This window comes from Balaenoptera acutorostrata, chromosome 15, assembly GCF_949987535.1.
Source record: "Balaenoptera acutorostrata chromosome 15, mBalAcu1.1, whole genome shotgun sequence".
Classification (NCBI taxonomy): domain Eukaryota; kingdom Metazoa; phylum Chordata; class Mammalia; order Artiodactyla; family Balaenopteridae; genus Balaenoptera; species Balaenoptera acutorostrata.
This window is the reverse complement of record NC_080078.1, coordinates 13,212,686-13,229,834: the sequence shown is the minus strand read 5'-3', so window position 1 is coordinate 13,229,834 and position 17,149 is coordinate 13,212,686. Positions and strand designations below refer to the sequence as shown.

The following is a 17,149-nucleotide window of genomic DNA, read 5'->3' as shown; positions in this document are numbered from 1 at the left end:
ATTGTCACGGACTCCTCTGTGCTCCGACACCGATGGCAGCTGCTCGGCGCCCAGGGTTTGTTTCACCCAATTATTTGTTTGTCACTTGGAAGCCCAAGATGTCGAGCAGGTACTGGAGAGGTATTTTTGGCCTGATGCACCGGCAGAAAGCATAATGAGGCCCTCAGGTGAAGGTCTATTTTGTCAGTTAGGTGGTAGGATGATGTGCAGCTGGGAAGCCGGAGTAGCAATTAGGATATTTGAATAAGATAAGATACCCGGCAGGGTGCTGAGAAGGCTCAGAAAGTCCGCCTTAACTTTTAAAATGCTGAAAAACCCTCGGAGTAGGCAGTTTTCAAGTTTGTCCTGGAGCGAATACGGGAGGAGGAGGAGACAGGAGGGCTCCTTCCTCCACCCAGAGGCCCTGAGAAGGAAAGGGCTGAAACCAGGCACCAGCCTGACCCAAAGGTGTGTCCTGGGCGGGTGAGGTTCTGGCCAAACAGGGGTCCTGGGTCATCTGGGCAAATATCAGTTGCCCCCGGGAGGCGAGGCCAAAGTGGAGATGGAGCGCCATCTTCTAACCAGTTCTCCCCAAGTTTCCTATTTAAGTCAGGGCTTTGCACTTCCCACGGGAGCAGAAATGAAATTGATGTGATGTCTAACATCTTGGGAAAAGGCCATTGAACAGGGCAATGTGGCCCCTACAGCCAAGTGCAAAAACCAAACCCACATCATTTAGTTTGATTAGACATTTGACCAAAGCCCACAGCAGCAGCGCCCCTGCTTCTAATCCAGGAATCGGTGTCTCAGACTCTCAGTGTCTCATCAGTGGCGTTCTTCCTTTCCACAGCCATCAGTCTCGGAAAATAAGGGCGACGGTCCAGACAAACCGAATTCTCCTGAACAACAGGCGATGGACGTGTTAACCATAAAATGAACACAGCGCCTCCTTGAATGCACTCACAGTTTTAGTCTGTGCCAGCTCTTGGGCAATGGCAAGACACTGCAAGTACTGTTTCTTTACTCTGAAACAAACCTTTCCCCAACAGACACGAGAAGCCTGTGAAGAAAGCTAAAATCCAGCAAACAGCAAGTGCCGTACTGGGAGAAGAAGTTGATATTATCACCACCTCATAGCAAATGAAAAGTAGGAAGGAAGATTGCTTCAGTCAAGGAGGCCTAGATTAACTTTTGAAGCAGCAGAGCTCTGATGAATTGCTTGGTGCAGACTCTGCTGACAGCTGAAAACAGATGGCGAGGTGGTGACATTCTCTTGATGATCGAGAATGGTCCATCCAAGCCTCGTTTCAATTCACAGTAGGTAAAATGAGTCACTCTGTAGAAGAAGACGCCTCTTGGCAGCTTGCCTCCGGGCTCCCCAAGGCAGGGCCTTGCCCTGCTATGGAACCCTCAGCCCTACCCTCTTCTAACCCGTAGCAATCCCGGCCTTGGAACCGGTCAGTCATTCAAGTCAAGTACAAGGGAACCGGCAGCTAGGTTCTCTATTCTCTGGGCTTTTATAAACACTTACTAAGCAGATAAAACACCTCTTTTAACACCACTCCAAATACAAACCGGCAGAGAAAGAGGACTCTGCATTGTTATTCTAATTCTGGAGGGAGGTTAATACCTAACAGCTGGTAGCATCTCTCTCTCTCCCCTCCCCTCCCGCTCCCCCCTGAGGCTCCACCCCTTCCTGCCTCTCAGATGCTTCCAATAGAGATGGAATCTCCAGGAGTGAAGAGAGGTTTCTGCCACCCTATCCTTGCTTATAAGCTCAGCACTCAAGTCATGACACTTCTGCCAAATGCAAGTGTCCACAGTCTCATTCACAGCTCTCTGGGAAATATATGCCCTCTGCACAAGCTTCAGGCTCTAGAAGGACCTAGAACACTCCAAAGCAAACTCTGGCCTTTGGACCAGGATGGAATCTTGGAGTCTACCCAACTTTCTCAAGTTAACGAGAAAACCTTGTCTAATAGAGTGATTTGCTCATGGTTACAAGCAGCCCAGCTCAGACTTGAGCCTGGATCTTCTATAACTAAAAGCTGTGGTACATCCTGCCACCTCCGCACACACAGTATGCCAACCTGGCAAACATTTAAGCAACAAAATCTAACTGAGGAAACATGAAATCAAGAGGCCCTATTGAGAGGCGGTACACAGACCTTTACAATTCTCCCCCAAATCTTTTCAATAGCTTAACTAATTTAACAAAAAAGACGGCATCCATTTTTACAATGGAAAGTTCTAAGGGGCAGGTTTTAGTCTCACTGGGAGCACAAGCTGGCACATGTGTGCCCACAGAGACCCCTCTGAAAGGGTGACATCGTCTGCAGTCTGAGGGCTGGTCTGTTTCTGGTTTGCTGACCCGTCAGGGCTCACCTTGGATCAGCTTTTCCCTCCTAAAAAGGTCTTAAGGCTTCTTTCCCATTACACCATTTAAAAAGTCTCTTTTCGAATCTTAAAATATACTAAACTCTTATGCTTCTGGTCATTATGTTTAATGCGATCTGTTCACTGCTGTATCTCCTGTGCCTTTTACGGAATCAGCGCTCAATAATGATTTTTTTAAAGATTTTTTTTGATGTGGACCATTTTTAAAGTCTTTATTGAATTTGTTACAATATTGCTTCTGTTTTATGTTTTGGTTTTTTGTCTGTGAGGCATGTGGGGTCTTAGCTCTCTGACCAGGGATCAGACCCACACCCCCTGCATTGGAAAGCGAAGTCTTAACCACTGGACGGCCAGGGAACTCCCTCTGTAATAACTGCTGAACAAAAGAATTCATTTCAATATGGCTTCCACTTTCTGCCAACTGAAGGAAGAAACGGAATGAACCCTGACGTCATTCACTTCACAAATGACAAATCCGACCTCAGAGGAAGACTTCTTGTCAAACCCAAGTCGATGGATGAAGTTCATGGATAAAGAAGCCCTCAGAGATCAGCCCAAGAAGTCCAGCACAGGACAGTCCACACTTGGAAAAATCAAAAACTGATATAAAACGAAAGGAATTACATGGCTGGGCTTCTGGTGAGAGGAGCTTTACTATGGAAAAGCCTTCCCCGGCTGTAAACACATAATGAGAAAATGATGTAATCTTGGCTAAAATTAGGTTTCAGTGTTACTCTTCTGAGAGATGTGAAAGGTGATAGATAAGAGGGGGAAATGTTTTCCAAGTGGGTTTTAAAGGCATCGCAATCTAACCGCCTCCCACATCAGCCTATTAACACGCACACTTGAGACATTTCCCTCTCCAAAAGGACTCTTAGAGAAAGCAATGATGTGCTCTCCACCTCCTCCTCTATAAGACAAGGTTTATGAGGGTCAGAAAAGATTTGAGCACCCACAGAACATTACTCCTTATTTAACTGGCGCCCCTCCCACCTCGGCATGGACTGGCCTCATGCTTACATCATTGGTTGCTAGGGAAATGCCCCTGCTGGAAAATCCTAAATCACTTCTAATAAAATCTGGCTGAAGAGTAACAATCGGTCCACTTACAGGCACAAGAATGGGCGTGGAGAGTGGAAATATGGAAACATGTCTTAGTAGCAGGGAAGGAAATCAGAGACGTCTGAAGTTGAGCATCGCTGCAATGCAGTCACCATGATGCTTTTGGCAGCACCTGCTCAGATCACGGTGGGCATCCTGGAATGCCAGGAAGACCTGGATGAGACCCCCCACTGTCAAGAGAGTGTTCCTACTAACCTCCAGGGAACACAGAATACTTTGGAACAGCACGGTGGGAAAAGTCCTAGGGACTTGTTCTGGCCAACGAGATGGCTGGAAATGCCCAACACCACAACCAAGCTGAAACTTTAAAGAGGTGTTCTATGATTCTGTCTCTACTCTTTTCCTTTTACTAAGATAACCACGATGAGGGCTGCTTCTCTAGCCTGGGTCCCAGAATAAAAACAAGGGGAACCACAGCTGGTCCACAGCTGACACCTGATACGAGACCTTTGTTGCTGTAAGCTCTGCAGCATAATGTGCCAAAGAAGATGAACAGAGGCCCTATTAAGGGATACAGAAGGGCAAAGACATCGCTCCAGAACAGCCATGCCAGTGCACTGGGTGCTGAACACTGGTAAAAGATTTATAAGAGGGACTTCCCTGGTGGCGCATTGGTTAAGAATCCACCTGCCAATGCAGGGGACACAGGTTCGAGCCCTGGTCTGGTAAGATTCCACATGCCACGGAGCAACTAATCCCGTGTGCCACAGCTACTGAGCCTGCGCTCTAGGGCCCGCGAGCCACAACTACTGAAGCCCGCGCGCCTAGAGCCCCAATCCTCAGCAAGAGAAGCTACCGCAGTGAGAAGCCTGCGCACCACAACGAAGAGTAGCCCCCCGCTCGCTGCAACTAGAGAAAGCCCGCACGCAGCAATGAAGACCCAATGCAACCAAAAATAAATAAATTTAAAAAGGATTTATGAGAGAAAAGCACGTGGAACACGGCAGCTCTTCGCCCTAAGCTATTCTAGTGAACACAATATTAAATTTTATTTATTTATTTATTTTTTGGCCGTGTGGCTTGTGGGATCTCAGTTCCCCGACCAGGTATTGAACCTGGGCCACGGCAATGAAAGCCCGGAATCCTAACCCCTAGGCCACCAGGGAACTCCCAATATCAATTTTTCAACTCCTGGATTCAGTTAACGCTGAGAGGTTTGCTCAAATGGAGAACTCTGCACATCACACACACAGTGACCTGACAGAGCACCCCCCTAAGGACTGGCCCCTTCCACTCCTACCCACAGGCTTCAGGAACTGGTGAGAAAGCATTTCTAGGAGGGGAACCAGAGGCACAGCCACTTATGGACAGCTTTCCACTTGGAGGTAAAATGAACCTCCAAATACCAGTTGATGGGCCACCTTACATAAGCAGGCTTTAGAATGCACTTTCCCAGCAAGTCCAGACACCCAGGCAACTGATGGAAGTCAAGTCTATGGGTGGGGTGGGGGAGTGGTATAGAATATCTGAATTCGGACCCAGGATCTCTCTGGTGAATTCACGAAGTGGGTCCTCAATTGAGAGCCACTTCTACTTTCTTAAAGCATAGACTGGGCAAGTAGGTAAAAGATTTTGATGGTTGCCCCAGGCTAAATCAAAGACAGCTGAGTAAAAAGTTCAGGCACCATGAAATTAATAAAATCCCTGTTGCACCCGCTCCACCATAGGTTCAAGAATAAACTGGTAAAAATTCGAAATGCACGGAGATTACTTGAGTGGGAATCAATCATTCCTCCACTGAAAAATTTTGACATTTCCTTATACAGCATATTCACTGGATTCATAATTCATCAAAGTTGCTTCCTGAGACTGAGCATTGCTGGACTTTCTGAGTAATTGAGACAAATTTTGTTTGTTAAATAAATTCCAGGCAAGTGCATATTTGACTTACGCACAGGAAAGGAAAGAATTCTTATGTAAGCTGCAACACAATAGAGTTTTATCTTATCTGAGGAACTTATTGGCGCTCGCCTGTGTGTGTTTTACTGCCAAAATAAAATAAATTGAATCAGCTCACACATGATAACATGCTCTTTCCTAACTCATACTAATTGCCTGGCTAATTGATGTTTGTTGAACTTTCTCCATTTCATTGAGTGATTAGGTACAAAGCTAACAGTTGACATCTGTAGGCGCTTAACTGGCGTCTGTAATTACTGTTAATGTTAAATAATTGTTAGTTAATTGGAGTGGTAACTGAGTGAATGGAATCCAGATTGTGAAGCAAAAAGAAACCTAGTTAAATAAACATACATTTTCAGAGAAAACAACATTTTTGTGCAGTTGTCAGAAACTAGAAATAATCCAGAGGCCATGGGATAGCCACCGGCTTCCTCCATGCAGGAAACTCTCCAGGCCTGAGGCTGACCCCGTGCACTTGAAGGTTGTTACCAGTGAGGAGGCCCTTTGTCATTTAACGGTTCTCATTAAAAACTCTCCAGAACTGATCTGATATTTTTTGTGCCAAGTGTCTACTATGAATGTAGACTACTTTCTGAGACAGCGAATTTGACATCATTGCCTAAACGAAGCACTAAATATGAACAGAATGAAAAGTGATGCTGATCAACATTCAAGCTTCTTTGCTAATATTGCCAAGTACGGAGAAAAGTCTTTCCAAGAACAGCAGCAATCAATCAATAAAGTCAGGGAAGAGCTTTTTAGTGGGCTCAGAAATAAACAGTGGCATGTGATCATCCGACTAAAAGAATGTCACCCTGTAATCTGCTCCAGCTCACAGAGGCGCTCAGGACCAGGAGATCTGGCCTACTTTTACCTGGAAAAGTGGCATCGCTGTCAAAGTTCTACTCCAAAGACACCATCAAGATCAATTCAAATGCTCGGAATACCTTCCACCCCTTGAGCTAAAATTCCAGTAAGGGGATCCAACATTTACCCAGGATTCCCCACCATACTCACGAACAAGGTCAGGGAGAGACCAGGTAGCAGTTGATGGAAAAATATCTGGAGGGAAACACTTTCTGACCACATGGAATCTTTTTAGACCCTTCCCGGTGGTTTCACACTAAGAATACAAGGCTTCTGTTTCCAAGAATTCTCAAGGAATAATTCTATACAACAAAATCTGTATGTAAGAGTCTGGCTCCGACAGGAAGGTCAATTTCCATAACAAAAGGAGCTGATTACGTGTTCTCTGAAGTGTGGAGTAGGAGGGAAAACCCAACTACTCACAACTCCTTTGTCTTGAATCAAGCACCAATTACCCTTCAATAGTATTTCCCCCCTATCAGACATCTCTATCCTCTAAAGACCCAAGAAAACGCTCTGAAACTACAAAAAGGATCCAGAGAAGGAAAAATAAAGAATGAGTGACAGTGCAACTTTCCCTTATGTAGGATTTAAGACAGTACAAAAATGGGACTAATTTATAGAGGCTAAAATGGGCTCAGTTTACTCTCCTGCACGTGGGGAATAAGCTTTATGTCATGTTCTCCTTACAACAAAACCCAAGACACTACAAGGAATTGTAAAATGGTCTCCATATTTTTATTATAATTGGATTTTAAACTCTATATCTTTTTTTTTTTTTTTTTAAAGAAAGCTATCCCACACTCAATTGCATTGTTTTCACTTACGTAGAAAGCACAGAATTGTTTTAGGGGAGGGGCCCTGGTGGTAACATAACTCTTACCTTTACTTGTCACCAAACCAAGGAATTCCCCCTTTATGTCTAAACTCGATGAATGAAGTGAGATCATTGCCATGAAAGATTTTATTATGTACTCAGTTAATGAACCTAAACCCACCAAGCAGCATCTCTAGTAACTTTTTTCTCACTTCATCTCAAATCTCAACCAATTTTTTAGCCAGGTTTTCCTTCTATGCTGGTGATAAAACCGTATTGTCAAAGATACCCAAAGGCCCTACTGATCTAAAGGCAGGCTCCAACCTCATCTGTGTCCCATGGAAACCCTCAGCACCAAATCGACCCCAAGAAGAGGCCTGTGTGTCCACTAGTAGGTCTGGTGGGGCCTGGGAAAGGAAAACCAGCCCTGGTCGGAGAGAGCTCAAGGTGGCCCCAGTGTTCCGTCTGGCACTCATCATGGTGAGTGAGTGTCCACCAGAGTCCCCACGGCTGACCTGGGGGAGGGGAGGTGGGGTCCTACCCGGGAGGGTGGGTGGCTGGTCCTTTGCTGTATACGTTTCAGTAGACGGGGGTGCTCACGGAAGAAGGGAGCACCAATCAGGGGCCTCATCCCTACCTGGGTCATTCCCCACCCCAGCTATTTGGAAACACGCAGCTCTCTCACAGTTATTAGCTCAGGGCACCTCTCTCCCCAGGAGGGCCGACATTACCACGAGACGAAGGTGAAGGCCAGAGAAGGGGTGAGAGTGATGGGGTGAAGTACACCACCTGGCCCCTCTCATCTGCAACTTGCCTTAGCTGCAGGACAGATCCTGGAAAAGAGGCAATTCAGGGCCTTTTCTCTACCCCTAAACTAGACCGTGGACCTACACCAGGGCTGGCAGGATAGTCATGTCTACTAAGTACTCATTTCCTGCATTTCTGCCTATATATGAAAGTGGCAAAACCCCTGAGAAGTAGAACCTAGAGTAGGTAAAGAAGGGTTATAAATACTGGCTGGACACACTGAATTGACTGACGAGTTAGTTCCTTTCAAGGATAAACAGTCTAGAATTTGGGGTACAAATCCTACTGCTTCTACAGCAGTTCAACCAACTCAATATGGACAAGAACTGAGTCTCTCTCTGTGTGTCTCTGTCTCACTGGGAAAATTAATTTTTTCTTTGGCAGATGGTTGAGTCACAAAGACAGAAGGATTCATAAAATTCACATGAACATCCTGTAAACATTTAAACACATAAAGATTAAATAAGGCAACCATGACCTTGATTAAAGTTAAACTATTTTTTTATGTCTCCAACCCTAAGCCCTGCAACTTGGAGGTTCATCTCCCCGCCCCTCTGGACAAGGTCAATTCTCACTGGGCATGTCGTGTGTACATGCAAGCACGCCCCGTTTGATTAATTTGTTTCAAAGTGGGAAATAAAAGGCGTCAGAAGGAAACAACGATTCGGAACACCTAAACACAAAAATCTTGCTGGTCCTCTATTAAATTGGACAGACTCTACAACACAGAGAGAGTCCAAATAAAATCAAACAGGCAGAAGGGATATAAAATGTGTTCATGGCACTTACTCTGCTTCAGCCCCTCCCCCCTTCCCCAGCTAACTGTTTTATCCCCACCAGAGACGTCGGCCCAGGACTAGGTTTTGCCATGATCGAAAATTCTGACCTAAAGAGGCGAAACGACTTACGCCAGCTCACCAACAGACTGATGGGACTTGAGCCACGGCCCCTGCTGCTTCAGCCAGAGCCGCATCCCCCAACCGCCCAGCCCGACATCAAAGCTGCGCACCCCCCGCCCGCCGGGCCGGCCCCACCACAATCAGCTTGTGAGATTAGCACTGCCCTCCCACAGTGAAATTTTATGGACCGAATCTGCCTGCCACCGGGCTCCGCAGCGTAATCTCGCCAGCAGCTGAAAGCCACACTTCTGGAAGGCCAGAGCCCGGTGGGGCTCCTGAGAGGGAGAGGTGATGTGTAGCTTTAAACATCTGGAGGAGGAGGAATACACGTGTCAGCTTCCCTGCACTCTTGTCAGACTGTTCAATAAGCCGAGGCTTTGAAGATCTTCCCAGTGGTGTTTGTTACCTGGTATAAATTTGCCCTTTCTTACATTGCTTTTTATTGCTCTTGGCTAAGAATACTGGACAGAGACGGGAGACCTGACTTACAGGCGGGCAGGCTGCTTTGCAGGAGAACTTGAACTTGATGTGCATGAAACTGACAGTTCCTTGAAGGCCTTGTCAACCATCCATCCAGTAAACACTGCCACTACCCAGAGTAAAAACAGACCCAAACCCACATGCACATAGCAAGACTCTCTGCACCTGTCTTGAAGCAATTATTGACATGATCGCTATACAATGAATCTCTTTTTTGAACTTGTTTTCCTGATATTTAGCAGTTTGAATACTAATCCCCTTAACAAAACTGCCCCCATGCTTCCCCCCTCCCGGCCCCCCCTTAATCTCTGTCTCTCCAGGGAGGAGGGCGGGTGCTGGATACCAGTCCGTCTACTTTGCAGCACCTGGATTTGCATTGATTCCGGCTCTTGTCATTCATGTTACCAACAGGAATTAGCATAAGGCATTAAGGGGAAACTCTGGAGGAGAAAAGAAAGGCCATTTTGATGGAAATAAGGGGCAAAGGAATAATCTGCCATCAACTAAAATGCTTATTTGTGTATGGTTTCCCAAGCAAAGCTTAGCAAAAAGCCTATGTTGATTTTAGTGTACACAAAGAAACCTTAATCCTTTCAAGGCAACTAAATCACCCCCAGAAAAGCAGCTCAGAAAAAAGGCACCCTGTCAGGATGACTATTCACAACCAAATAGATGCCACAAATCACACTGTGTAAGTAAACAAAAATAAGAATGTGGGAGACGTTTGATTGGAAAAGGGAGAGGGGCCAGGGGAGCAGGAGGGAAGAGGCAGAGGGACGAGGACGACGGTCGGCATCAATCACGCCTCCTCGGCCCTGAAGGGAGCCTTTCAGCCCCATGAGGGCAGCAGGGCCTGAAGGCAGGTCCCAGAGCCAACTCTCCTGCCAGGCCTGCTCCCAGAGAGGGCAAGCACATTCCAAAACTTTACAGCAAGTTAGCAAAAGAGAGACACAGTCATGTGGGCTGGAGGTCCTGGGGAGGGGGTGGGGCAGGGTGCCACTGAAACACAGAGGACCTCCTTTTGGTGAACTGTCCTGCCTCAGGCTCCTCCTCCTCCTATCTTGCAGGGACACACGACCATCTACCCAACCTCTTCCCTCGTCAAAATGAGCAATAAACAATTATGTATCTTTCCATTTGAGCCCTGTATGCTGTGAACTGCAGCGTATCTTCTTTTATTGGGCTTTAGCATTATGCACAACAAATTTATACAAACTTTCAGTCCATCAAAATATACGATGAAACATAAAACTGGAATACTCCATTATGCAAACAAAAAAGATAAAATTCAATATGACAATAATTCTGGGAGTAACAGCAATCACATAAGCATGTACACCTAAAGGGAACTCTAAACATAATGTACTATTTAAAGCTGCAGTTGGTTCAAGTTCTAAAATGATCTGGGAGCTCAAAATAACTGCACTTGGAAACATGTGTGACTAACCAGCCAGCAAAAATGCTAGCCAAGGCAACTATAGAATGCCAAGGTGGTTTCATATTTCACTTCATAACAGGCCCAACCCTGTTCATGCTACCAAGTATCTTCCATGTAATACAGAACGAGACCACGACAGGACGCATACATTCTGTATTTAGCAATTACCACGCAAGCACCTACAACAGGTTCTACAGCGGAGAGAAAGAGATCAAATAATTTATATAATTTATACCTTTCAAAGTATACACCATTGTAAAGCCCGTGATTAGAAGCTCCCTTAAATTTCATTATTTCCAACAATACTGCTACAAATGAAAACTGCCCAGAAACCTATTGGCAGTGATTTAAGATAAGTTTCCCCTTTATGTATTGCTATATCATTAGCCTCTCTTACTCTATATCGCAGTTTGGAAGAAAGTAATGGGATGGCACGTATTTAAATTTTGCCCTCTTAATGGTTTATTAATTTTACAGAAAGCCCACAGCAGAGTAAGGCTTGGTTTATGACCATAATGCTGTGAATACTAAACATGCACTGATTATTAGAGTCTGCAGTACAAATCAGCGATTTATCGTTCTCCAACTGCTGGGTAGTTGATAAGTAAGAAAGTTAAGGCATCTTAAGAACTATTATTCTCCATTACCACTTCCTACATTAAATGAAAGTCGCACAGACAGTAGTTATTTCTTAGTCAAATCAATTTAAGTAAGGATTCAATGTATTCTTTTAAAATAAACTGTTTTTGGATGCATCACAAAAGCACACAGATTCTGTCTCAAGCAAAAATACAAATTATGAACCGTAGCTCCAGAATGAAAAGGGAATGACCATTGTTCTTTATGCTTTCATCCCAACAACGGAGCAAATAGAAAAATAAGCTACTGCTCGGATTTAAGGAGTCTTACCTTTGTTTACAATAACAGTATTGAAGAGTTTTTCAGAGCTGGCATCTGAGGCCTGCAACACAAGAAGGGGAAAGAAAGCATTACTACTGTCATTAATTTTGTCATCACCATCATCATTACGATTATTTTAAATCAATTTTACTACGTTTTAGAAAAGCCTAAAAAGGAAGTGGCAATTTCCCCCAATCCTCCATAAGGTGGTGCTGGTTGACTGCGTGAGCCAGACCTGCAGTGCAGCTATTTGCTGAGGGAAGAAAAAAATCTGATTTTAAAAACATGTCCTTATTAGACATATTATCTGTGCAAAACATATTTCTATGAGATGATACACAAAGCAATTCAGCTCATTCGCATAATGATTTTGCAATTTCATTGACAGATCATTATTTTGGAAACGGTACTTTTTTTGTATTTGCAGACATGCCATATTTTTCAATTTTCTCTCACAAACTAGAAATGCCTATTATTTAACGCTAAGCTTCTCCTCACTAAAAAGTGTCAACCAGCACTCCCTGAAATTCATTTTTAAAGATTTATCTGATGACCCCAAGATCCCTGCCCCCTGTGGTAACCAGGACGACCTTGGTGTTGAAATGAAAGCCAGCCGACCTGCCCAGCAACCCGACACTATACACACCATCAGCATTATTTCCTTTCCATTTTCTAGAAATCACGTCTGCTAATTATTACAGTGGCTCCAGGAACGTGAAATAAGCCTGTTTAAACAGCAAGAATACAGGCAATTTAAATTATACACTAATGTTCTGGAAAATCAACATGAAGTCTGTTTGGAGAAAAATGCTATAATGTTTCAGAAGCACTGTATTTCTAGAACTTGAAAAATTAAAAAATAAACTTAAAAATTAAGCAGCTCCATTATACAGTAATTTGATGATGTACATGCATTTAAAGTTATAATGGCTATATTATATTTATGCTCTTCTTGCTACCCAACCCTTGTAAGAAATCACCGGTCTTCACACTTTATGCACAGAAATGCATGTTTTGACAAAGCGAAGCAGAGAACGGTGAATAAATCTAGAAGAAATATAAGAAATAGCGTGCGGGGGAATCTGAAATACAACATATTCAGACTCTGGAGCTGGCTTTTGGGGACAAAGAAGATATTCAATTTAGTCTTTTTGTGTTATGTTGATAAAGATGAGATATTCCCGAGTGTTATCTGGGGAACAAGTTCTAGTTCTCAATGCAAGTGATACAGAAAGACATAAAATATTGTTATGACTATTTTCCCCTTTATTTTAATTCTAATCTGCCTACTGTAAGCGTGATTCCAAAGATTAATAGATCAAGAAAAAAATGAATGTATAGTATGTGCAAAACAAGTGTTGCACTCTATACGTTTATACATACGCAGTTTAAAATAAAACAAATACTTGATAGATGTTTCCTTTTATTTTGCATGAATAAAAAATATGCTGAGGGCCTTCTTGACATTTTAAACATAATTAAATAAAACTGCATACTACAGTAGCTTTTCATAAAAATAAACCACCAAAAAAGTGTTGCATGGAGGGGGAAACAAGATATGCATTAAACAAATCTAGAATATTGAGTTATAGAAGCAAAAATTACAGGAATAGTGTTGTTATATTGTAATATTAAGTGAGATGCCTAGGAACACGAGTTTCCCAGCTAAAAACTTGGAGATAAGAGCATTTCACCATTCCTTGATGAAAAAGTGTCTCTTAGTTCAAACTGGAATGGCTACGGTAAATTCATGGCTTAAACTACAGTTGATATTTTTAAAAGGAAAAAAAAAGGGGGGGCTGTTAGTTAATTCATTCCACCAAATTGAAAGAACCCCTGCAGATTTGGGGACTACCTATTAAAATGAGCCTAACTGGCCCAAAGCACTATAGAAACAAAGTACTGTACCGTCAATGCAAAAAGCATGGGTAAGGAGAGGAAAAGGTTCTTGATCCAGCTTTTATTTGCACTTGGGGTATGTGTGTGTGTTAGAGGGGGAGAGAGAGAGAGATCAAACTGGACAGAAGCTGTAGGTGAAGAGGCCTTCTGGCTGTCTTGCACACCCTCCTGTGCCACCCTTGTCAGCTCCACTGGGCTCCACACCATATTCTCAAGTAGCCAGCTAAGTGATCCTTATGTCTGAAGCGAACTTAGAGGATGTGATTATACGATGCCAACCGGTAAGTTATTAAGGAAATGAGTCTGACAGGATATTCAGAGTGACTTAGGAGTAATGCTCTCCAATAAAAGCTTTTCCAGCCCTTTAATTTTCTGATACATGTCACAAAGCCGTTTTGTAACTGGGAAGGGGAAGGGGGGCGGGGGTCCTCAAAAAGGTCTCCATGGAAAAACACCCAAAAGAAAATGACAGCAGTGGGACTTAGGCTAATCATAAAATGATCTGGATCCCTTTTTCTCCCATCCAGGTAGTTACAACTATGGCTGGCCACTGTCCTGAAAAGTCAGAAAAGAGCTTCTCAGCCAAAGTCTTAAGCAGGAACTACAAGGAAATTCTTTGCTTTTTCTCGATGAACTTTCAAATTCAACTTGTGCTTTAAAGCATTTGTACAAATTTGTGGCTTCTTGGATCTTAATCTTTGGGGTGTTTTCTTTGTCATTGTTTTTTAGGGAAAAGTGTGAAATTCCTTATATTACCTGGACCATTTTCCTGGCTGATTTTTTTTTTTTTAATCAGGGACGACTAATGGAAAACGTGGTGAGCCAAGGGTTAGCCGGTGAGCACAGCTTTTCCTTCTCTCCTTTCTTAATACGGGGGCACCTTTATATACTAAAGATCTTTAGATTTTGCTCGCCATTTCACTTCATCCCCCTCACTCGGTTTTGGAGGATGAGGGCGTGAAGTGGCTGCACCTAAAAATATTAGAAAAAAACAAAGCTCTCTTTCGGCTGCTTTTTATTTCGGGGGGAGGTAGAAGCAGATTTTTTAAAAAATACTAAAAAATTACTAGACGCCGTAGTTGATGTTTAAAGAAAAGTTAAATAAGTCAAAGAGACTGAAGAAAGGAATACAGAGAATGAGGAAACGAAGAAAAGCCTTCCGAGCAGACAGGAGCGAGACGCGCGGCCGCTCGGGTTCGAGGTCCACCTTAATTCCCTTCGGCCGCGGATCCCGGGCACGGCCCTCTGCACCCGCGCGAGGGGCTTTCCAACAAGAAAAGAGAAACCTCCTCGAAACTTAAGCGCGAGTTCTTTCCCCAGCTGTCGCGATCCCGAGCCCAGATCTCCTTTCGCTTCCCTTGGCACCGCGTGCGGGCCAGGATCCCGACCTCGGCGTGGGGAAGCGGTACCCCGGGAAGCGGCAGCGAGCGCAGCGCCAAGGTCTCCAGCCCGAGCGGGCGCAGGCCGCGGCCCCAGCCGGAGGCAGGCGGAGCCCCTCGGGGCGGGTGGCGCCGGGGCAGCTCCGGTCCCCGGGCACGACCGCACAGCTCCGGCCGCCCGCGCCGCCGCTCCCCGCCCGAGCCCGGCTGGCCAGGAGTGGAAAGTACAAAGGCGGGCGACCGGGCCGCGGTAGGAGAGAGGGCGGCCGGGCCGGCAGGAGGGAGGAGGGATGGGTGGCGGCGGGGTGCTCGGGCGCGCCAGACCCGCCCCTGCCACCCCTGCCCGCCTGCCCGGCCGCCGCAACAAAAGACCCCCGACCCGCCGCCTCCCTTTCGACCGCGGGAGGCGAGCGAGGGAGCCGCGCCCCCAGGGCTGCATTACCTGATAGCAAAGGGTTAAGCGGTCCTGTCAGCCCCAAGTTCATGGTTTGGTTCCTGAGCAAGGCTCACGATGGGGGATCGTCAGAGACCAGGGGGAAAACCAGCCAAACACGGAGAAAACGCCCAACTCCGACCGGGCTCGGTCCGCGCCAGTCTCTCCTTCTTTCCAGGCGAAAGTCTGAAAGCGGATGCACGCGAACCAATTCCGTACGAACGCCAGCTCCGGGGCGGCCGAGCGCCAGCGCCGCGCACACATCCAGCGCGGCCGAGGCCAGGCGGGCAGCGGGAGGCCGGGAGGGAGCGCCCGGCCCGCGCTCGTCCGCTGACTCCCGGCTGCTCCTGAGGCGCGCGGGGCCGGCCGGGCACGGCGGGGACTCGAGGGGCGTCCCGGGCGGGCGGCGGGCGGGCGAGGCGAAGAGGAGCGGCCCTTAGCCGCGGCCGCGGCGCGCAGAGCTAAGAGCGAGGCGGCGGCGGCGGCGACAGGACAAAGGAGACCATGTGCGGAGGGGAGGAGGGAGAGGGAGGAGGAGGAGGAGGAGGGCGCGCAGCGGCGGCGGCTTCTCCCCGGCGGCCGCCTGGGGCTCCCCGACTGCCGCTCCCGCCTCTCCAGCAACACCGCGGGCCGACGGGTCCCGGTCCAGCCGCCGCCGCCGCCGCCGCCGCCGCGGCGCTGGAGACGCTCCGGGAGTCTTTATTCGGGGCCGATCTCGCCGGCGCGCGGCGCGGGCGGCGCTGCAGCGTCCGGGGCGCCGGGCGGGCTGCGCGGGGTCGGAGGCGCCTCCCGGCCGGAGCTCGAGGGCCGGCGGAAAGCGCCCGGGGCTGGCTCGGCTCCGGCCCGCGCTCCGCTCGCGGGCGCCTGCCTCTCCCGCCGGCTCGCCGCTCAAGTGAACTCCATCGGCGGCCGGCGCCGGCGCCGCGGGCTCCCTGGCTGGACGGGTGGCGGGAGGGGGCGGCGGCGGCACAGGGGGCCCTCGCTCCGGACTTCGCTCCCGGACTAAGCCGAGCGCGCCTCCTCCAGACGCTCGCAGCTCTCGGAGCGGGACTTCCTCGGCGCGCCGAGCCCGAGCCGCCGGTGCCGCCGCCCCTCCTCCGTCCCGCCCCGCGCGCCCCGCCCCTCGCCGCCCCTTCTCTCGGCCCCGGCGCCGGGTCGGCCCCGCGGGGGCGCAGTCCCCGGGCGCAACTTCGACAGCTGTCGTTCCCCCCGCGGCTCGGGCCCTAGTTCCCCACGGCCGCCTTCTCGGCGGGCGGGCGCGGCGGGAACTGCAACGCTCTGCACCCTCCCCGCGGTCGTCGCTTCCAGTGCTGCGCCGCGGCAGGGAAAGGCCACTAGGCCCGCGGGCTGGGGTGGAGTCGCCACTAGGCCGGTCACATCTGCACAGAGCAGGCTCTCTGGACGGCTGTGAGGGCTCAATGAGAAAGTGATGTATTTATGCAAACCGCCTGGCACATAGTAGGTGCTCAATCCAAGAGTAATAAGTACATTGTTGAAAATGGAGTGGGGTGGTCAGAGTCTAGTATTAGAAAAAAAAAGGTCTTAATCTAACCTTATCCCCACCTGATCAAAAGCTGAATGCAGTTTGGTTAGGTCTCAAGGATAACAGTGCATGAACTGGCCGTTTACAAATCCCGCCTCCCCTTAGTCTTCAAATCCACTGACATTTATACACCTCACATCAACAAAAGTGGAGCTGGTTGCCACCATCAGATGTAGGGAAAGGATTAAAGCAATGCCACAGCCTCACTAAATGCGCAGCAATTATTATCATCCTAACATTTATCATCATTGTGTTCTCTGGCGCCCAGTGTAGCGCCTGGAAGGAGG

At 47.5% G+C, this 17,149-nt stretch overlaps 1 protein-coding gene across 4 annotated transcripts in view; it reads right to left on the bottom strand.

Moving 5' to 3' along the window:
* AUTS2 (activator of transcription and developmental regulator AUTS2) overlaps positions 1-17,149 on the bottom strand; it is a 1,113,272-nt gene that overhangs the window by 73,786 nt on the left and 1,022,337 nt on the right. For all 4 annotated transcript variants that reach the window (XM_057528426.1, XM_057528428.1, XM_057528427.1 and 1 more), the window contains one exon: positions 11,618-11,669. In XM_057528426.1, coding sequence (XP_057384409.1) covers positions 11,618-11,669 — 52 coding nt within the window. The remainder of the gene's footprint in view (positions 1-11,617; positions 11,670-17,149) is intronic.